Here is a 20,548-nt window from a genome sequence, read left to right on the forward strand (position 1 = left end):
TGACTAGGGGGAACCGGAGACTTTGCTCCTCCCACTCGGCTCCCCACTGCGCACGGCAAGCTGGGAAAAGTAGTTCTAAATTGGTCCGGAGCCTAGGAACACGAAGGGCGTAGGGATTGAAGGAGAGGAGAAAAGAGGGGAAGGGGAAGGGGAGGGGGAAGAAGGAAGAGTCAAAAGAGGAAAAATGGCATCTTCAGAGAAGGGACTGAATGAAAACAATGAGACCAGGGATGTTACCAAAACAACTGTAAACATCTGGGACTCAGGCCCTCTCGGGCTGGTCACATGCCCACCACTTTCTCAATACAAATGAATCAGATACTGCACAAGTGTAGAGAAACATCTTTTATTTGGGTAATATGTCCCAAAACAGTCAGTAAGTAAAATAGATTCTAGAGAATATGACCCTGTGCACAGCCCTACCTCCCCAAAAATAACCCGGGGGGTGAATATTCCCCTTCCCCCTTGGCCTCCTATGGTATAAAAAATTTTTGGCAGCTCAGTATTTATCATCTGGGTATGGGGCACCATGTCCATGTGCGGTATACCTAGGGTGCAGCAGTGGTAGGGGCCCGCAAATCTGACAACCCTTCCCCCTTGTCACAACTCAGCAAACTCTTCTGCTCCACCTCAGAATCTTGGACTAAAATACAGAACAAAAGAACCCCCTTCGCTGAAGTGCCAGGCAGGGCTCAGTGTATTACTGTGCTTTGAGAAAGAGGGAGGGCATTTTTTTTGGCACTTTAAAAATAGAGGAGTGAGCAGACTGGAGAAGCCAGAGAAGGTACCAAAACTGGAAGGGTGGGTCTTGGCACTAATAGATCTTGGGAGAAGGGAAGAGGAAACTAGATGTGAGAGTAGGAGCTAATAAGAAAAGTAGGAGGGGTCCACTCCAAATTACAGAGGGCTGAAATGGGCTACAAACAGAACTGCTGACTCTGGACTTAGGCCCTGTCTCCTATCCCACAGCACTGGGTACCCACCTCCAGCCTCCCTGGTGTCAGCTTGTCCCTGTGTAGTGTCTGCTCGATTCTAACGCTCAGTGTCTTTTCTAATACTATGTCTCTTGATGCCTTTAGTGACTTGACCATGCCTTGTTCCTTCTGCCTGGGGGGTCAGGCGCTTGTCTGCCCACTTCCCTCTCATTGGTCAGGTAATAAGTACCAAAGGCTCCACCCCCACCTATCAGAGAACTCTTTGGCCCTCAATACTTCCCTTCCCCACTCCTGAGGAAGGGAGGTGGGTCAACAGCACCTGGTACCCAGTCTCCCCTCCCTCTCTTGGAGCCCCCTAGATTTGGATGAAAAGTAGACCAGTAAGTAGGGCAAAGCCTGACAGGAGCAGAATGACCTTGAGGATCCTCTGCTCAGAAGTGGCCAGCTCCTGGGGCAGGATTTCCAGGAAGGTGATATAGAGAAAGGTGCCAGCTGCCATGCCCTCCAGTACAGACTGGGCCAGCTGGTGGAGTGGCCCAGCTGACTCTGCCAGAGCTGCACCCAACCCAATGCCCAGAGGTGTCATACATGAGAAGAGGATCCCACAGCCTGCCACCACCTTTGCTCTCAGGTGGCTCTGCAGCAGCCGCAGGGACAAGCTGACTGCCAGAATACCCTTATGGAGCAGCAAAGCCAGGCACAGCTCCATGGCTCGAGCCCGGTCTCGCTGAAGCCCCACCGCCAACCCCTCAAACACCGAGTGCAGAGCTAGGGAGAAGACCAGTACACAGGCACGCAGGGCTGAGGGGGCTGCCAGAGTTCCGCTTGCCTGTGGGACGCCTGGCCCATCGTGCCAGTGCTGTGGCCCACCATTCACTGTTCCCAGCAGCGCCCTTGTCTCCTCTCGAGGTGGTGGCACCGACTGCTCCTTGTAAGCCAGCGTGATCTGCTCCATCACCAGGACCAGGAAGAAGCCCATGGCCAGGATGAACTCTTGTAGGGGGAACTGGAGCTATGAGCAAAGGAGGCAGCAAGGAGTTCAGGAGACAGACCAAGTATAGGGAAGAGGAGTCAGATGCAGAATCCAGTGGAGTCCCAGTTACACAGACATGGGGTCACATACTCACACAGGGCCACTCAGTGGTCACATAGAGTCACTCGGTGACACAAACACAGAAGGATCCACAATGACATAGATTCTGGTGTCAGTGTTACATGTAGAACAAGATTTCTCAAGTCGGGCAGTATTAACATTTGGGGCTAGATAATCCTTTGCTGTGGAGGGCTATCCTGTGCAGAGCCTCTCTAGCCTCTACCCATTAGATGCCAGTAGCAGTGCAACGCTCTCCCTCCCTGAGCTATGACAACCAAAAATGTCTCCAGACATTACCAAATGTTTTTTGGGAGAAGGGTCAAAACCCCCACCCCTAGTTCAGAGCCACTGATGCAGACATACACAAAGTGTCACATGCAGGCATACAAAGAGCCACACATTGGCCCACTTTCCCAAATGCTCACACACAGTGCTATACACTGTTGTAGGGGCGTTCAGACTTACACCCAGCCGCATGAAGGCACAGGTCACTCAGTCACAGACACACAGGTCATATCCAGTGTTACTTCCTCAGTCTCAGGGAGCTAGAGGAAGAGCCCAGGGTACTGTCCTTGAACCACCGCCCAGCTGTCTCAGTTTTTCCTATGAGACCGTCCTATGCTTTGAACTTGATCTTCCCCATATCCCAGTTATTTGGGCCTTTTTGGTCAGCAACACCAAGCCCCTGGGATTGCCTCCTACCCTTCCCAGGCCTGTAGGGACCTCTTTCTACAATCCTTCAAGAAAGTGATGAGAGAGGGTAAAGATGATTCTTGGATTGCTGTTAGCTTCCTTAAAGCTGGAACTGAGAAACCAACAGAGTAGGTCACACACCCCTTAATAAGGCTCCTCATGCTGTCTCAGAGGGTACATAGTGCTCACAAAGGGACCAGAGGGGGAACCCACAAAAACAGTTATGCTCTATAACTAAAAATCGTAATTCATAGGATCACATCCAAGAGGCTTCCACACAGTCATGAAGTGACACAGGAACATATCCATACAAACCACCTCTCCTAGAGGTATGCAACGGAATACAGTCACATTCACAGGGTCACATGCATCCAGCCAGTGCTCACCGTCACATGCAGGGCTGCCAGGGCCTCATCTATGGCAGATAGGTAGTCAGGTAGCAGGTCCAGGAGACAGGTGGCCAGAAAGACACCCCCCGCAAAACAGCTTACTAGGCTCAGGGCTCTTTGGCGGGAGGCTGGGCAGGAATAAAGCACAGAGGAGAATGAGCAAATGAACCCTCTCCAGGCCCCCCTACCCCAACCCAAGCAATGGTTGCTCTTGCCTTCCCCTCCTTAGGTCACCTTCTTCAGTGCCAGAGCCTTCAGTACCCCAAGCATCCATAGCAGCAGGGAAAAGGAGAGCCTTACCTGAGGCTTCTGGGTTAGCTCCTGGCTGGCGTAGCACACAGATGGGCACAAGACTGCAGATGAGAGTGAGTACCAGCAGTAGCACCAGGGCTCCCAACTTCACCTCCAGTCCCACAGGCACTGGGGGCTCCGAGGCTACTGCCTCTGGGCGCCACACCAGGAGCTCTGGCTCTCCCCAGGGCCCCATGGTGGCTGTGGTTGCTCCAGTCACTCTCAGACCTAGGAAGACAGAATGAGTTGGGGAAATGGTCACATAAGGAAAGATGGAGCCAAGGAAAGGGAAAGACTGGTCAGCTGAGTGCAGTTCCCTCACACCAGACTCTTTCTGACCTTCCCCAACCCTGTGTGACTCATCCACCATCCACTCCTGTACTGGGAACATTTCTCTTCCCCCTCAGGCTTTATCCCTTCCAAGTGACTTATTCAGGGACCCTGCAAGGGGGAAACAGAGTCATGAGGACTGTGTAGTTATGTCATTACTCTTTCATCTGGAACTCCCAGAGAACTAGGGAGCTGGGTCCTGCAAGAAAAGTCGAGGCCAGGTCCCTTCTGGGAAGGAACAGATGAGGCTAAGGTTGGGTGGGGGAGGGGCTGTGCAGTGATGCGCGTGGGTAGCTTCGTGGACCACCTGAACAGGGCGAACTTGGGTGCTGGATCCTTCTCCCGCTCCCGTTTGCCCAGCGCCATCCCCCTCAAAGCAGAGAGCGACCACTTCAGGCCCAGCCTGGGACGTCGGAGAAGGTGACTAAAAAGAGGCCCAAGGAGTCTGGGGTCCCGGGACCGACTGAAAACTGAGGGTGGCGTCTGAAAGTCCTGGCTTCAGTAGGCGGGGTCCGCGGCCGCCAGCGTCCAGTGAAGCAGAAAAATGTGAGAGCCTAAACTCCAGCTCCTAGGTCTCCTAGGAGGCCTGAGCGGCTGACCTGAATCCCGCTCCCATAAAGTCCGCACTCACCTCGCGAGGGTCTCACTACATGGCACCCGCTGAGTTCCGGCCTCCAGTCGGGAATTCCCGCCCTCCTCCCCAGCGCCCCTCCTCCCCGAACTAGAGCCTCCGCAAATCCTCCCCTTGCGGCCAATGACAGATACTGGGGGCGGGTGCATAAAAAGAGTGACATGACCTAAGACCAATCAGAGACGGAAAGCCGAGCTGAGTGGAAGCAGAGACGATAGGAGAATGCGCGAGAGCAGGGAAAGGAGAGAGAGTATCTAGGTGCAGACAGCCCGGGCCACTGGGATTTTCTGCTTGGAGGGAGGTCGCTGCTGAACAGAGGCTTTGATGTTTTAGAGATTTTTTAAGAAGGAAGCCACAAACCTGGACGGAAGAGGAAGCGGACGGGGGCGGTGTCCTATACGCACCCCTCAGTCCCTAATATTCTGCCTTACTGTATGTCTGCCTGATCTTGGATCCCTTCTCGACACCCTGGCGTCAAAGAAAAGAAAACACTCCCTTCTTAGGACTTCTTTGCTGTTTTCTATTCCTTGAATGGGTCAAGGTATTTTCAACTGAGGGCCTTTACTGTTTCCTTAGCCTGGATCGTCTTGGCCCACATCCCTGTGGTATCAGAATCCTCTTCTAGTCTCATGGGAAAGCAGGGAACAAAGGAGGAAATTAAAGGGGCTCGCTCAGCTTATTCTTTTTTTGCAAAGTTAAAGAAGGGACAGGGTGATGCCTTTGATACGGCTTTGGAAATCAAGGCTGTTAGGGTGGTTGGTGATATTGACTGTGAAAGAATTCACAAAGAGAATTTGCGAGTGTTGTGAATCCAGTTTTTATTTGCACTCCAAGAAAGGAGAGAGGCCTGGTGTGAAGAGATACACAAGCATTAAGGGGTGCAAGCTTTGAGTTTTTACTGGATTATAATTGGACTAAAAAAGGGTGGAGCCCTGGCTGGTGTGGCTCAGTGGATTGAGTGCCAGTTTGCAAACCAAAGGGTCGTTGGTTCGATTCCCAGTCAGGGCAAATGCATGGATTGCAGGCCAGGTCCCAATAGGGGGTACTCAAGAGGCAACCACACACTGATGTTTCTCTCCCTCTCTTTCTCCCTTCCTTTCTCTAAAATAAAATCTTTTAAAAAGGGGTGGTGGTGGAGGGTTGCTGTTGTATGCCCTGGGCTGTTGCAGGTGTTGTAACTCTAGGCTGCTGTTAGTTCCAATGTTATCTTCTGCCTGTGGCTGTAGGGAGTAGTTAGTTCTGTTATTACCTTCCAGTAATTTCCAGTCCTGGGGACAAGCTCAGAAGAGTAAAATGAGAGTCATGTTTAACAAGGTCACAGGTGTGTTCAGCGAATGGTGTCACAATAGCAAATGACTCTGGCCTTACCCTTTCAAAGGCCAGCAACTTCCTTAAGAAAAGGAGAATGTAGCCCTGGCTGGCATAGCTCAGTGGATTGAGCGCGGGCTGCAAACCAAAGCATCACAGGTTCAATTCCCAGTCAGGGCACAAGCCTGGATTGCTGGCTGGGTCCCTGGTGGGGGACATGTGAGAGGCAACCACACATTAATGTTTCTCTCCCTCTCTTTCTCCTTCCCTTCCCCTCTGTCTAAAAATAAATAAAATCTTTAAAAAAAAGAAAAGGGGAATGTGAAGATTTCTTGAGGTAGGTAGTCGAGGAGAAAGGAATCATATAGACCCTAAGAGCAGGATGTAAGTCAAATGGGGTACTAGTGTCCCATTATTTAATAATAATAATCATTGCTGTTTCAAGCTCTTTTTAATTGTTTTAAATTCATTTTTAGACAGAAGGCAAGGGAGAGAGAATGAGAGAGAGAAACATTGATTGGTTGCCTCTTGCACACACCCCAACCGGGGATCGACCCACAACCCAGGCATGTGCCCTGACCAGGAATCAAACTGGCAACCTTTCACTTTGCAGGAGGACAATCAGTTGAGCCACATCGGTCAGGGCTCAAGCTCTTAAAAAAAAAGATGTTATTGACTTATTTTTAGAGAGAGGGGAAGGAAAAGAGAAAGAGAGGGAGAGAACATTAATGTGTGATTGCCTCTCACATGTCCCCCACTAGGGACCCAGCCAGAAACGCAGGCATGTGCCTTGACTAGGAATCGAACCGGTAACACTTTGGTTCATAGGCTGGTGCTGAATCCACTGAGCCACACCAGCCAGGGCTCAAGCTCTTAATTAAAAGATAAAAATTACTATTAGAAGAAACTCCAGATTATTTAAGGGAATATTATTCATACTATGGTCTGTCTGTGGCAAATTATGCTTCTAAGATTATTGCTAATTAGTAACATTAAGAAGGAATCATGGACTGGGAACCAGGACACCTGGGTACTAGTCCCAGCTCTAACTTAATCTGGTATGTGATCTTAGGCAAGTCATTTTCCCTTTCAGAAGTTTGATAAATCCAATGGAAGAGAGAAGGTAGACAAGCAGATAATGCCAAGAGTTCCTTCAAGTTCCTTCCAGTTCCTTTTTTTTTAGATTTATTTATTTTTCTTTTAGAGAGAGGTGAAGGGAGGGAGAAAGAAATGGAGAGAAACATTGATGTGTGAGAGATACATCAAGATACATTAATCAGCCCTGACTGGTGTGGCTCAGTGGATTGAGCACTGGACTGTGAACCAAAGGGCTGTGAGCTGGATTCCCAGTCAGGGCACATGCCTGGGTTGCAGGCCAGGTCTCCAGTAGAGGGCACTCAAGTAGCAACCACACATTGATGTTTCTCTTCCTCTCTTTTTCCCTCCCTTTCCCTCTCTAAAAATAAAAACATTTTTAAAATAAAAAAGATACATTAATCAGTTGACTCTCACACACCCCCAATCTGGGATCTGTCCCACAACCTACCATATTTTTAAGACTATAAGATGCACCAGACCATAAGATGCTCCTAGGTTTTAAAGGAGGAAATAGGGAAACGAAATTTTGAAGCAAAAAGTGTGGTAAAATATTTAATAACCTGTGTCCCCGCTCTACCACCGCGCCCCCCTCCCCAGGGAGCCAGGTAAGCTACATTCATACTATAAGACACACACCCCTTTCCTCCCAAATTTTGGGGGAGTGCATCTTATAGTCCAAAAATACGGTAGGTATGTGCCTTGAATGAGAATCAAACCACCAGCCTTTCAGTTTGCAGGCCAGTACTCAGTTCACTGAGCCATAACAGCCAGGGCTCCTTCCAGTTCTAACATTAATGGAAGCTGACTATATTTTCCATGTAATCATCTCTGTACATGCAGCCAGAAGGAAGCTCTTTGAAACCTTTATTGCTTTGGGAAAAATCTAAGTAAGGATGGTTCTGTTTTCCTTAGAGCTCTGCATCAATCTAGGAACCTGCTTTGTCTTTTCATTACTTGAGCAAGATGCAGGATGAGCAGAAAAGACAGAGTTGGGAAATCTGAGAAAGGTCCAGCAAGATAACTTAGTATAGTGCAAAGAATATGGGCTCAAGCAGCTAAATTTTGCTTTAGCTACTTACAGAGTGACCTTGAGAAGTTACTTACCTTCTCTCTGACTGCTGTGAGTTGCTATGAGAATTATATTAGTACCATGAAAATGCCTGAACATGCAGTAGTTACCCAGTAAATCTTAGCTTCTGTACCTGTCTTTACTTTCAACCCACTGAAATTTTCATGAGAATACCAGTTTGAATTCCAGATCCACACCCCAAACTTTGTTGCTTTATTCACCCAGCTACTTCTTCTCTGAAGTACTTTTGAAGAGGCAAGCAGATCATTACAGCTTCATTATTTTATTTAAAATGAATTCTCAGATCATCAGTCACCAGACCAAGGCAAAAAATCCTGGGTTTTGGTATTACTACATTCTAGTCATGGATCTTTGTATAGTCATCAGTAAAATTAGTAAAACATTTCCTGGCCTGTCTCCCTCAGAGTTGTTGTGGATTAAATGAGGGAACAATGAAAATATTTTGTATATTATACACATGCAGGACACATGCTCTTGTCGGTAATTGTATGCAAACAATAAGACATACTCCCTCCGAAAACCCTAATGATTTTTAACGTTTTGTAGTTTTCCAGACACTCACTTCCGTTAGTTAACAGACCTGTGTGTATCTATAATTGCTGGTCTTCATTAATAGCATAAAGCACGGATTTTGACAACTCGTGATAGTGCGACCTTCCGCCGGCTGAGTAAAAGCTCTGTCACTTAACGTGGCATAACAGGATATTCACTCCCCGCCTGGGTAATAATCTGGGTTTACGAGTCACGTGGCAAGCGAAACCAAACCAAGCTGCCGCCCACATTCCCTGAATTTTCCCCCTTCACTGCAATTCTTCTGGTTCTTACTCCACTCTTTGATCTCCAGAACCCAACCCCGCGGGACATGTAAGTGCCCCAGCCCCATTGGCCTTACTCCCTCTCTGACAGCCATTTCTGACCAGTTACGGCGGACCCGGCCTCGAGGAGGCAATTCCATTCGCTCACTTGCCCTGCCCATCAAAACCGCTACATCTCCAGCTTCCCATCAGACTCATTGTGGGCTGAGAGCCACGGGCTGGGGGAGGGGATCCACTGTAGATCTTGGCAACCCAGTTGACTCTCTTCTTTGTTTTCAATCCTGCCTTGGTCTCCTTCTTATAGAATTGATGGCCGGAGAACAGTCACTCAAGTATCCTGTGCTCCAGTCACAGCTGTGTCCTTCCCTGGGGACCTACCTCAGAAATATTTGCTATCGCTAGAAAAACTAAGGCAGAAAGGGCGAAGCTGCTTGTTTTTCTCAGGTCTGGTTTGTGGACGCTAAGCCTTTAACCCCCTGCTCCCAAATTCGGCGTCCCTACCTTGGCTCCCGACTAGGTGCAACCCACTTTCCTAGTGTAAGGCTAGGGGCGGGGCTTGGCTGGGCAGGTCCAGGATGTGAGATCCTGGAGGGAAGAAAAGGTGTACTGTTCGGGTTGGTCAGCAGGCTAGGCTGGCTTGTCAGGGCTGGGCTCTTCCGAACAGTAATAACCTGGGGTCCTGTTCGTTGAAACCACAGAGACCAGGACGAGGAGAGATCTCCAGCTGACAGGTGAGGGTCTCCATAGATTGGGGGGGGGGGCGGAATAATGGAAGAGGGAGTGAGACGAACCCAAATGCAGTGTGTGTGTTTGTGTTGGGGGTAGCCATCACCCCGCTGCAACTCTCCCACCCCACATGCCTCCCTGCAGCATGGATTTCGGAACTCCCGACCTGCTGGACTTCTGGCTGGAACCCCCAGATGATGTTTTAACAGGATCCTTCCTGGAGCTGGGACACCACTGTCCACCTCCAGAGGTCCCAGTGACTATGCTACAAGAACAGGGACTGCAAGCCTGCAAGTCCAGTGGGGGCCATGTCTGTGTGAGTGTGATGAATGGAAGTAGGGGTGGGTTGAAACACAACTCTGATAAGAGGCCTAAGAGGCTTCAGCCTACACTTGGAAAGAGGTCTGGAGACAGTACACCTCAAATAGACATAAACTGTAAGTATCCCCATGTCCAAGGACAGAAAGGACTGAAACTGAAGCATGGAAGATCTAGGTTTGAGATCAGAAAGAACTTCCAGAATTCTTCTTTGTAAATATACATATATGCCCTCTTCTAATGTAGGGCCTTCAAGAGAGTGAGCCTGAAGATTTCCCAAAGCTTTTCATTGATCCCAATGAAGTGTACTGCTCAGAAGCATCTCCTGGCAGCGACAGTGGAATCTCTGAGGACCCAGGTCATCCAGACAGTCCCCCTGTCCTCAAGACACCCAGTTCCCCTGCCTTCTATGAGGTTGTTTATGAAGCAGAGGTCCTGGAGAAGATGCAGGAGGAAGCTGGGCCACCTGTAGGGTTCATCTCCATTCAGCTAGGTCAGTAGTGTTCTATGGCAAGGGGACAATGGCCCTTCAGATTCAGCCCTAGCCCTGGGGTTAAGGGGGTTTCCCCAATCTGTGCCACTACCCAGGCCGTGCTGCCAGCAGGTACACCTCCCATTTCCTTTCTCCCAGCCACCTATGTCTCTCTCAGATCAGTGGAGTCCACCATTTATGGTGCCTGATGCCTGCACAGTCAGCAAGCTGTCCCTTGATGCTCATGCCTGCATCCAGCCCAGAGCAGACACTGTAAACCCAGTGCTTCCTGCGACCCTGGTGAGTCTTGGGGTTGGCCTGATCCAGTCCTGTCTGATACGCTCATATATACCCACAAAGATGGGGGTACAGGAGGGGGAAACTGATGCTGAACTGTCTTTGGCCTAATTTTTGTGCCATTGGGCCTGAAGGCCAGGGAAACATAGCAATTTAAAAGCAGGAAAGGGCCCTGGCTGGTGTGGCTCAGTGAATTGAGTGCCAGCCTGCAAACCAAAGGGTCTCTGGATTGATTCCCAGTCAGGGCACATGACTAGGTTGTGGGCCAGGTCCCCAGTAGGGGGTGTATGAGAGGCAACCACACATTGATGTTTCCCTTTCTCCTTTCCCCTCTCTCTAAAAATAAATAAAGTCTTTTAAAAATAAATAAATACAATCTTTAAAAAAATAAAAGCAGGAAAGGAGAAAGGAGACAAGCAGTTGGGGCTAAGGTGGTGATAACTCAATTAAGAAGGTGGAGTGAGGGAATCCAGGGGTAGGGCTGAAGGAAAAAGTCTGAACCTTGTGTACATTGTTTGCTCAGCTATTGTCTCAGTCTTGGGTCAGGACACAGAAATGGGACAGGCCGCCTGAGAATCCAACTGATTACTGGGTACGGAGTGTAAGAGGAGAAACTGCAACTACATTTCCACTGGAGTGATTGTCCAGCAGGCAGATCAGATACCTTCTCAAGGCTATGGTCTGGTTCCTCTAGTGGGGTGAGGAGGGGACCCTGCTTTTATCATGGAAAGAGCTTGTGTGCAAAAAGTAGGGAATATTTTCAAGCCTCCTTGAAAATCTGTGGTTGAGGCTAGACCAGTAGCCAAGCCCAAGCCAGGCATCTTAAAATGTTGGGTTGAGGGACCTTAAAACACTGGGGAATTTGTGGTTTTGCTTTATATATAGTTTTTATTATTTATTTATTTATTTATTTTTGAGAGAGGGGAAGGGAAGAAGAGAGGGAGAGAAACATCAATGTGGGGTTGTCTATCACACACTTACTCCTGGGGACCTGGCCCACAAGCCAGGCATGTGCCCTGACTGGGAATCGAACTGGCAACCCTTTGATTTGCAGGTCGGCACTCAATACACTGAGCCACACCAGCCAGGGCAGTTTTGGTTTTTAAATAAAACCTTCTAGGCCTCATTCTCACCGATTTCGATCAGGTGGATTGGGAGGGAAACCACTCTCATAGTCACAGGAGCAAGAAGGGAGCATTGGAAAAAGGTAGATAGAAGAAACAGTTTAGCTAAAAGTCAAAGACTATTAGGAGGCAAATGCAAATTCCCGTCACAAAATGAAGCATAAATCTTTCAAGAAAAAAATTAGAAAGCATGTCACTCCGTTGATGTGCTCATGTTAACCAGACACTATGCAGCCTCCCTACATACTTTCTTTTAAGAATTTTTATAGTAATTTATTTGAGCCAAACAGAGGATGTGCATGTAAGCAAGATCTCAGATTGAGAAAATGCTTCCCCTTGCCACATACTTTATGAGAAATTGTTGTTTCATTACCCTTAGGCAGTTCTGACAGAAGACAGGGCTTTAGTCTGAAGGGTGGGGATCAGATCCTGAGGAGAAAGGGCCACTGCCCCAGGTAGCTCCCAGTGATTGACAGGTGACTGGATAACACACTCTGCCAAACAGAAGTTAATAGCTGAAAGTGAATCATTTGTCTGCTGAGAGATTGAGCAAACCCTACCTTGGTGAGTTACCCCACATTCTCTTCAAATACCTCTAAGGTTTGGGGAGATGTAGACCAGAACAGGCTCTCCCTAGCTTACTCCAAGTGCTGAAGTCCAGAGTCTGTGGTCAAAGGATATGACAAAACCACGTCCTCTCTCTGTTCTCAGCCTCAGAAGTCCCTTTAAGTATGATCCAGAGCCAGTCTGAATTAAGGTCTCTGCCCTTACTTCATTTCATGGTTAGTTATTCCTCAGTGCAAATGGGAAACACTCTCTAGAAGGCATGCGGGGGAGCAGCTAGGGTGCTGGAAATGGGATAAACCTCTTCCCACTCTTGTTTTCTCCTGTCCCCCACCAGCTGCCCTGTCAAACCTTGTTCCTGACAGATGAGGAGAAGCGTCTTCTCGGGCAGGAAGGGATTTCCCTGCCCTCTCACCTGCCCCTCACCAAGGTAACATCCTTCCCCAAAGGAATCTCAACCCAATGGCTCCACCATGCCTCTCAGGAGCCAAGATCACAGTGGAGAATTGGGCAGTTGGGGTGAGGGACACATTAAGAGCCAGGACTGATATACCTTGGGGCCCTAGGCAGAGGAAAGGGTCCTCAAGAAGGTCAGGAGGAAAATCCGTAACAAGCAGTCAGCTCAGGACAGTCGGCGGCGGAAGAAAGAGTACATCGATGGACTAGAAAGCAGGTATGTTTGAACTCACATTTCTGGATTCCTGTGGCCCAGGTCTGGAACCGCTCCCTTACCAAGGCAGGCAAGGGTGAGGACTCACATAATAGCAGAACCTTGTCCTACCTTTCCGAATTCTTTAGGGTGGCTGCCTGTTCTGCACAGAACCAGGAACTGCAGAAAAAAGTCCAGGAGTTGGAGAGGCACAACATGTGAGTGAAAGCACGGTGTGCATGTCAGGGGGAGTGTGTGGCACATGGGCACCAAATTCGGGCCCTGGTTCCCAGGTCTAACTCAACGTTCTTTTCCAGCTCCTTGGTGACTCAGCTCCGCCAGCTGCAGATGCTCATTACTCAAACTTCCAACAAAGCTGCCCAGACCAGCACTTGTGTTCTGGTACCATTAGTCTACTTCCCATCTCCCCCAACTTCCATCCTGATACTCTGACTCCCCAGCCACACAAATCTTCCCATCCCTAATGATTCCAATTGCCTTCTATTCACTCTGCCCTCTTTTTTTATTGTTCTCACAGTCCAAGTGTCTTCTTGCTTCCTTCAGATCCTTCTTTTTTCCCTGGCTCTCATCATCCTGCCTAGTTTCAGCCCCTTTCAAGGCCTACCAGCAGCTGGGTCCGAGGATTACCAGCCTCATGGAGGTGAGAGGCCACGGCAGGGAAGGGCTCTTTTTACCTAGTGGGCAAGTGGGGGCTTTCTCCAGGGTAGTCAAGAGCTGCGAGGGAGGGTCTGGCCTGTCTAGGATTTCCCACCCAATGGAGCACTCTACTACTGCCCTTTTCCCTTCACCCCACAGTGATTTCCAGAAATATCCTGACCCACAAGAACATAACAGAAAATTGGGAGACCCCAGAGGTAGAGTCCAGATTGGGAAGGCCACCTGGGACCAAGAGTGCAAATGGATCAACAAGGACACTGCTTGAGAAGATAGGAGTGAAGACAGGCCCCAGTGGGCACACCAGAGCTGTGCTGCATGCAGATGAGATGTGAACTGGAATACTTCCGAGCCCACTACCCGGTCACATAAGGACTCCAGGGCTCCACTCTGACTCCGCTTCCCCCTGGGATTCCCACTCAGGGTTCTCTGGCCTCAGGGGTCTGAATCACATCAGGATGCCCTAGATGTCTATCCTGAGTCTGCCTATGTGAGGTAGCATCTCAAATATTTTTATGGTGTATCTGTGATTTTACTTCTTCTTTGGATATAGGATTGAGGGAAACAGAAGGTTTTACTGAGAAATAAACTTTTTTTTTCTGAAATGTTATCCCAGAATTTTAAATAAGTAGTAGAAGAGGAGGAAGACATGTGCTTGATAAACGAGGGTCTAAAGTTGCTACCCCCTTTCCCTGCCTTCATAACTTCCTGCCCCAAACCAAATCAGAGTAGGGAAGGAAAATATTTTATACTCTAGTTTACTCTTTTTATTCTGCTCATTAATCATCTAGACAAGGAAGATAGAAGAAAGGCTTTTTGGGATTTTTCCCACTCAAAAAATTACAAAGGGGGCACAAGTCAGTCCATTCCACTTTCTCTGTCTAGTGTGGGGTCTGTAAGACCCATATAGAAAGGGTGGAAGGTAGCTATATGGATTCGATCTGCTTCCGGACCTTTTCCAGAGCCCTTCTGTCCAGCTGTCGCTGACGAACGACGACAAGGCAAGCGAAGACCAAGGCTACACCCACAACAGCCCCTTCAAATTTCCAGAATAAGTGTTGTTCCATCAGAGCTGAGCGGCAGCTGAGGGCAGGAAGAAACAGTTACTCCAGGGAAGGCTGTCTGGCCTCCCTGTAGCCTCCCTTCTCCTTCAGCCCAATCAAGATACACCAAGGGAATAAGAGAGAATCAGAGTCAATCCACTGTGTTCACAGTGCATCAATCCCACTCAGAGGTATCATTTAACGTTATTTTCTGGTGAGATAAGCAGAGCAGGTATTAACCAATTTTACTGACAAAATAAGGCCAATAACAGAGCGCTGAGAGGGTAGGTTGGGACTTGGGTTGAAGTAATTTGGTTCCAAATCCCTTTTTCTTTCCAATATGCCATACTACCTCCAGACCAAGAAGAGGTAGGACTATTTATATAAAATCATAGCAGCAAACAAGATGATCTAGGAGGTTTCAAGAAGCAAAACAGCCCTGACTGGTGTGGCTCAGTCAGTTGGAGTGTTGTCCTATAAGCCAAAAGGTCATGGGTTTGGTCCCAGTTGGGATGTGTACAAGAGGCAACCGATCCCCATGTTTCTCTCTCACATCAGTGACTCTCCTCTCTCTCTCCCTCCCTTCCCCACTCTTTCAAATCAATAAGCATATCCACAGGTTGGAGATTTAAAAGAGAGAGAGAGAGAGAGAAGAGAAAAAGCACTTACCTTTTGAACTCACTCCTCTTCGATAAGCTGCAGGTGATTTTCTCCACATATCCTGTGGAACCACATTCAGAGGTGGCTTTCTGCCAGGAGAAAAGGACCAAAGCACATATCAGGAGGGGCGGGAGGAGGAACAGAAAGGCTGCCATGCAGAATGGGCAGGTGACCGAGTGCTAAGGCTCAGAGCTGGTAGGCGACAGACAACTAATGAAGAGTTCTAAAGGGAATGGTGGAGGTGGTGGTTGTATGATTAGGAATACGTGTTATAAAGAATATTTCAAAGGCAACAGACTAGGAGAGGCAGGGACAGGTTCTAGAGCCTACTGGATTAAAAATGACCAGGACATGGTTATTAGCTCAATGTCGCCATTAACTTGGAAAGAAAAGGGCACATTTCCAGGGGGAAGACAAGTTCAGATTTGGACATATCAAAGGAAAAAGACAAAAGACAATGCAAAAGCATATTTAATGAGATGTAGAAACTGAGGTGGGAATGTGAGAAGGGCCACACATTTCACTTGGAGATATCTTTGAACTTGTTAAGTAGACACCTGGAACAAAGCTCACCCTCCAGACTTAAATACATTCATGGCCAAGAAGTTGTGATTGGCACTAAGGGACATCCGTCCAAGATGGAGGTGTAGGTAAATACACTATGCTTCCTCATACAACCAAAAGGACAAAAACAAGGAATTTAAAAACAGAAAACAACCAGAACTGCCAGAAAATCAAACTGTATGGAAATCCAACAACCAAGGAGTTAAAGAAGAAAATTCATCCAGGCCAGTAGGAGGAGCGGAAACAGGCGGCCTAGGTGGAGAGGACAACTGGCAAGGTGGCTGCTGGCAAACCAGGTGGGCAAGGCAGCGGTTGGTGGACCAGGCAGTCCCACATTCCCATGAGGATAAACCAGGAATAACAACTGGGGAGTGACACAGACCCCACCCCCACACACACAGTGCCACAATGCAGCGAAGTGGGTTGCCCCACCCTGGTAAATACCTAAGGTTCCACCCCTTACAACATAAGGGGCCCACCGAAACAAAGAAATATGGCCCAAATGAAAGAACGGATTAAACTCCAGAAAAAGAACTAAGCCACGAGGAGACAGCCAACCTATCAGATGCACAGTTTAAAATACTGGTAATCAAGATGCTCACAGAAATTATTGAGTATGGACACAAAACAGAAGAAAAAGTGAAGGCTATGCAAAGAGAAATAAAGAAAAATATACAGGGAACTAACAGTGAAGGGAAGGAAATGGACTCAAATCAATGGTGTGGACCAGAAGGAAGAAAGAAACATTCAACCAGAACAGAATGAAGAACTAAGTATTAAAAAAAATGAGGAGAGGCTTAGGAACCTCTAGGACATCTTTAAACAGTCCAACATCCAAACCATAGGGGTACCAGAAGAAAAGGAAGAGCAAGAAATTGAAAACTTATTTGAGAGCATAATGAAGAAGAACTTCCCCAATCTGGCAAAGGAAACAGACTCCCAGGAACTCCAGGAAGCTCACAGTGTCCCAAAGAAGTTGGACCCAAGGAGAAACACACGAAGGCACATCATAATTACATTAGCCAAGGTAAAAATGAAGGAGAGAATTCTAGAAGCAGCAAGAGATAAAGGGACAGTAACCTACAAAGGAGTTCCCATCAGACTGTCAGCTGATTTCTCAAAAGAGACCTTGCAGGCAGGAAGGGACTGGAAAGAAGTATTTCAAGTCATGAAAGGCAAGGACCTACATCCAAGATTTCTCTATCCAGCAAAGCTATTATTTAGAATGGAAGGGCAGATAAAGTGCTTCCCACATAAGGTCAAATTAAAGGAGTTCATCATCACCAAGCCCTTATTACATGAAATGTTAAAGGGGCTTATCTAAGGAAAAGAAGATCAAAACTATGAACAGTAAAATGACAACAAACTCACAACTATCAACAACTGAACATAAAAAACAGAAACAAAACCAAACTGAGCAAACAACTAGAACAGGAACAGAATCACAGAAATAGAGATCGCATGGAGGGTTATCAGCTAGGAGGGTGAGGTGGGGGGAATGGGGGAAAAGGCAGAGAATAAGAAGAGTAATTGGTAGGCACAAAATAGACAGGGGGAGGTTTAGAAAAGTATAGCAAATGGAGAAGCCAAAGAACTTATATGTACGACCCATGGACATGAGCTAAGGAGGGAGGGAATAGTGGTGAGAGGGAGGGTGCAGGGTGGAGGGGGATAAAGGAGAGAAAACTATTGGGACAACTGTAATAGCATAATCAATAAAATATACATAAGAAAAAGAAATTAAATGGTGGCAGACATGCCCAAGGAATATTGTTTAGATTTGATCCTTTCATGAAACTTGTGATGGATGAATGTGTGGAGGTGACGACTAATGGGCAACAGAACAATATTGGAACGGTGGTAACCATTCCAAGAAATATTATCATGTCGGAAGCCTTGGGACCAGTATGAAGAATGGTTGTGTTCACCAGAGAAATCAATTGCTTCCACATATCCTCTGTCCCCTCTCCACAGCACCTGTTTTTCTACAATATAAAAATCAAGTCGTGTCTCTTCTCATATTGAACTTTTGTTAAATAAACTTTTGTATTGTTCAGGGGAAAAAAAGACTTAGGGGATGATTAGATGTGAGAAAAGAAAGGAAGAGAAAACAGATACTCACAGCCTGGAAATTAGAACATGGAGAACACTCTTCTGCCACCACAAACTCTTCCACCTGCCAGCACGGCAAATTTGAGGTGCTCACTAAAAGGGGAGAGAAATGCCAGCCCCAGAACTAATTCAGAAAATATTTCTCCCAAAGGGTTCTGCCCATCCAACTTCCCAGCACAACTGGATGCCCTCATTCCACGTGGCGCCGTCCTTTTCCACCTGTGCTGTACGTATATGGGTGGATGTCATGACAAAACATATGGGGGCTTTGGGTTCCCAGACCATCACCTACCTGACAGCTTCTCCTCCCGCACTGGAGCCTCTGCTTGGCTGCAGCGATAACAGGGAAAAGGGGCAAAAGTCAGACGCCAGAAAACACCCCACCCACACGGTCAAGGGACACGATCTCCTTCATCCTCCAGGGCAGAGACTATTGGATTTTCCGTCCCCTCCTTTTTCCGTGCCCTCGGCCCCTCCTTACCAGAGCTTTAAGGTGAACAGGCAGAGAAACCAATACAGGTGGCAGCCCAGGGGGAGGCCACGCCTCCCCGCGCCCACAGGCATTGAGTGTTCAGTGTCGCACCTGCCGGGACAGAAAGGCCTGATGGACTGGCCCAGTACCTCCGTCGTATCCCAGAGAAAGCGCTTAATTTGCTGCCCTCTCGGAGGTTCCAGGTAAAACTGAGAAATGCTAGGGTTGCCCCAAGACAAAGGATTTACTGGAAGGTACCCGCGGCCAGAACGAGAAAAACCAATACGTTTGTTCCCTAACACCCCCTCACCTCCACTTCGGCACCCAGAGCAGCCATCTTGCCCTGCGAAGGCTCCTGGGCGGGTCTGGACTGCAGGGCCGGATTTTCCAGAGCTGGGCTGGTCGGCGGGAGGCGCGCGAAGTGCCTGCTGGATCTTGTAGTCTTCCAGGGTTGGTGGCGCCTCGCACTGCTCCCTGGGGATAGGATCGCGTGACGTTTGTGTCGAGAGATGCGGCTCATTGGCTCGGCGCACCGATGCATTATGGTTGTGGTAGTCTTTTGTGGAAACGGGGGAAATGCCGGCGGTGAACCTGTGTTCTCGATTCTTTTCCCTATCGCTTGTTTCCTCATCTGAGTTAAGTGAGCAGCGAGACGTAAAAAGGAACCATACGTCGCACTCTCAGGACTTTGCACTTTTCTTAAAACCCTGGTGTTTTCCATTAAGGTTCGGCCTCTTTTACACTCTTACTTATCTCATTTTTCCCGTCCCAGATGGTCAAGGGGACAAGTTGGGTTGGCGGTTCAGGGACTTGCTTCGCACTCCTAGAACAGGAATTACCAAGACACACAGGGAACATGCAGCTTTTCCTTGTCTCTGGGCTCCCATTCAGTTCTGCTCAGATGTCACCTCACATGGTAATTGCTCCCCATGATAAGCAGCCTCAAACGTTAGCTCTCCCTTGCCCCTACATAATGAAATTATCATTAGCGCAGTAAGAGCATGAAGTTCCAACAAGTGTTGAGTGTAGCTAAGTTCAGGTGCTTACTAGCTACGTGACTTAAGGATGGTATCTGGCCCTGTGTTTTTGTAAAATGAAAATGCTAATATGCATTTCCTTCGTTTTTTGTTTGTTGAGATGCAAATGAAATGTATAAATACTTATTCTCCTCCATATTGCCTCACATCTCTGTCATACTTTTGGTCAACATTTATCTTATTTGATGCTCCTCATTAATCCTGAGGTATCAGATTGGGTATAATCCCTATTTTATGAGTAAGAGGAGGTATTATCCTTGTATTATGGGTAAGCTGAGAGTATATGAGTGATTTGTCCAAAGTCACCTGGCTAGTGAGTGGGAGAGCTGAGGCTAGAGCACAGAGTTTCAACTCCCAGGTGAAAGATTTTGGCCTGCTTTCCATCTCCATGGAGTTAGACCTTGATATATATCCAGAACTGCAGTGACTTGACTCACACTTTGAGTTCAACCATTACTGTATGGTAATAGTGACTATTGTCATTCTCCTGGAATTTTCCTCCTAGTTTTTTCATTAAAAAAAAAAAGATTTTATTTATTTCTACAGAGAGGGGAAGGGAGGGAGAAGCAGAGGGAGAGAAACATCGATTCGTTGCCTCTAGCACACTCACATTCTGACCCACATGCAACCCAGGCATGTGCCCAGGCTGGGAATTGAACCCACCACCTTTCAGATTTGTGGGATGATGCCCAACCCACTGAGCCACACCACTCAGGGCTCCTCCTAGTTTTACATATACATATGTCTGCAGCCTCCCAGACAACGGGACCATGTGAGTTTCCTTAGACAGTTCCTGCAACTTCCTGAGTTGCAGTCCCACTCAGACAATAGGAGGTACTTAAAATAAACTTGATATGAATATATGCACTATTAATAATGTTTATTAATAATTTCTAGAATGATTGGCTAGAATTTATTGAGGGAAATATGGAGTCGAGTTAACAGAAAAAATTATGGGGACATATGATCTCAAGGCCTGTCCCCATACTTTTTTCTTGTTGACTGCCCTATATTCTCCCCCAACAAGCCTTTCTAGCCTAGAGACTACATCTGCTCCCCTCCCCCATTGCTCTAAGGGCTAGTACACTTTATTTTGGAACTTACTTATATCTGATGGTACTGCCCATACATTCTGACTTGCCACCAGACTTAAAGGTGGCTT

At 47.7% G+C, this 20,548-nt stretch overlaps 4 protein-coding genes across 6 annotated transcripts; 2 read left to right on the top strand and 2 right to left on the bottom strand.

Annotated features, from left to right (window-relative positions):
• Positions 1 to 330: 330 nt before the first annotated feature.
• SLC39A1 (solute carrier family 39 member 1) lies at positions 331 to 15,284 on the bottom strand. 3 transcript variants are annotated; one of them, XM_028502518.2, is made up of 4 exons: positions 15,211 to 15,284; positions 3,411 to 3,629; positions 3,108 to 3,238; positions 331 to 1,947 (listed from the first exon to the last, which is right to left on the bottom strand). In XM_028502518.2, exons 1-4 carry the CDS (start codon positions 15,257 to 15,259, stop codon positions 1,291 to 1,293), a joined length of 1,056 nt encoding a protein of 351 aa, XP_028358319.1. In that variant the 5' UTR covers positions 15,260 to 15,284; the 3' UTR covers positions 331 to 1,290. The 3 variants fall into 3 exon arrangements, with proteins under 3 accessions (XP_028358319.1, XP_028358320.1, XP_035870990.1); XM_028502519.2 differs by lacking the exon at positions 15,211 to 15,284 and adding an exon at positions 4,363 to 4,482; XM_036015097.1 differs by lacking the exon at positions 15,211 to 15,284 and adding an exon at positions 4,196 to 4,354.
• On the top strand, positions 9,264 to 14,086 carry CREB3L4 (cAMP responsive element binding protein 3 like 4). The gene is made up of 10 exons (XM_028502516.2): positions 9,264 to 9,404; positions 9,544 to 9,715; positions 9,964 to 10,210; positions 10,368 to 10,489; positions 12,512 to 12,604; positions 12,741 to 12,847; positions 12,973 to 13,041; positions 13,141 to 13,225; positions 13,388 to 13,484; positions 13,640 to 14,086. Exons 2-10 carry the CDS (start codon positions 9,545 to 9,547, stop codon positions 13,831 to 13,833), a joined length of 1,185 nt encoding a protein of 394 aa, XP_028358317.2. The 5' UTR covers positions 9,264 to 9,404; position 9,544; the 3' UTR covers positions 13,834 to 14,086.
• On the bottom strand, positions 14,251 to 18,817 carry JTB (jumping translocation breakpoint). The gene is made up of 6 exons (XM_028502520.2): positions 18,660 to 18,817; positions 18,359 to 18,460; positions 18,170 to 18,207; positions 17,888 to 17,970; positions 15,211 to 15,290; positions 14,251 to 14,581 (listed from the first exon to the last, which is right to left on the bottom strand). Exons 2-6 carry the CDS (start codon positions 18,439 to 18,441, stop codon positions 14,425 to 14,427), a joined length of 441 nt encoding a protein of 146 aa, XP_028358321.1. The 5' UTR covers positions 18,442 to 18,460; positions 18,660 to 18,817; the 3' UTR covers positions 14,251 to 14,424.
• LOC114489072 (small nuclear ribonucleoprotein G-like) lies at positions 17,485 to 17,771 on the top strand (the record flags this gene model as incomplete). Its single annotated transcript, XM_036015098.1, has 1 exon — positions 17,485 to 17,771. A coding segment is annotated over one exon (192 nt), but the record flags the coding sequence as incomplete, so codon positions are not given.
• Positions 18,818 to 20,548: the final 1,731 nt, after the last annotated feature.

The sequence above is a fragment of the Phyllostomus discolor genome, chromosome 14 (genome assembly GCF_004126475.2).
Source record: "Phyllostomus discolor isolate MPI-MPIP mPhyDis1 chromosome 14, mPhyDis1.pri.v3, whole genome shotgun sequence".
Lineage (NCBI taxonomy): Eukaryota > Metazoa > Chordata > Mammalia > Chiroptera > Phyllostomidae > Phyllostomus > Phyllostomus discolor.

What these genes read in the sequence shown, in the direction of transcription:
- CREB3L4 (XM_028502516.2), top strand. Translation starts at nt 9,545, where the DNA reads ATGGATTTCGGAACTCCCGACCTGCTGGACTTCTGGCTGGAACCCCCA. An exon ending in ATCGATGGACTAGAAAGCAG is followed by an intron (nt 12,848 to 12,972) that starts GTATGTTTGAAC and finishes CGAATTCTTTAG; the next exon opens with GGTGGCTGCCTGTTCTGCAC. An exon ending in GGATTACCAGCCTCATGGAG is followed by an intron (nt 13,485 to 13,639) that starts GTGAGAGGCCAC and finishes TTCACCCCACAG; the next exon opens with TGATTTCCAGAAATATCCTG.
- SLC39A1 (XM_028502518.2), bottom strand. Translation starts at nt 15,259, where the DNA reads ATGTGGAGAAAATCACCTGCAGCTTATCGAAGAGGAGTGAGTTCAAAA. An exon ending in AGCTAACCCAGAAGCCTCAG is followed by an intron (nt 3,239 to 3,410) that starts GTAAGGCTCTCC and finishes ATTCCTGCCCAG; the next exon opens with CCTCCCGCCAAAGAGCCCTG. An exon ending in TGGCAGCCCTGCATGTGACG is followed by an intron (nt 1,948 to 3,107) that starts GTGAGCACTGGC and finishes CTTTGCTCATAG; the next exon opens with CTCCAGTTCCCCCTACAAGA.
- JTB (XM_028502520.2), bottom strand. Translation starts at nt 18,441, where the DNA reads ATGCCTGTGGGCGCGGGGAGGCGTGGCCTCCCCCTGGGCTGCCACCTG. An exon ending in CTGTTCACCTTAAAGCTCTG is followed by an intron (nt 18,208 to 18,358) that starts GTAAGGAGGGGC and finishes TTATCGCTGCAG; the next exon opens with CCAAGCAGAGGCTCCAGTGC. An exon ending in CATGTTCTAATTTCCAGGCT is followed by an intron (nt 15,291 to 17,887) that starts GTGAGTATCTGT and finishes TTCTCCTGGCAG; the next exon opens with AAAGCCACCTCTGAATGTGG.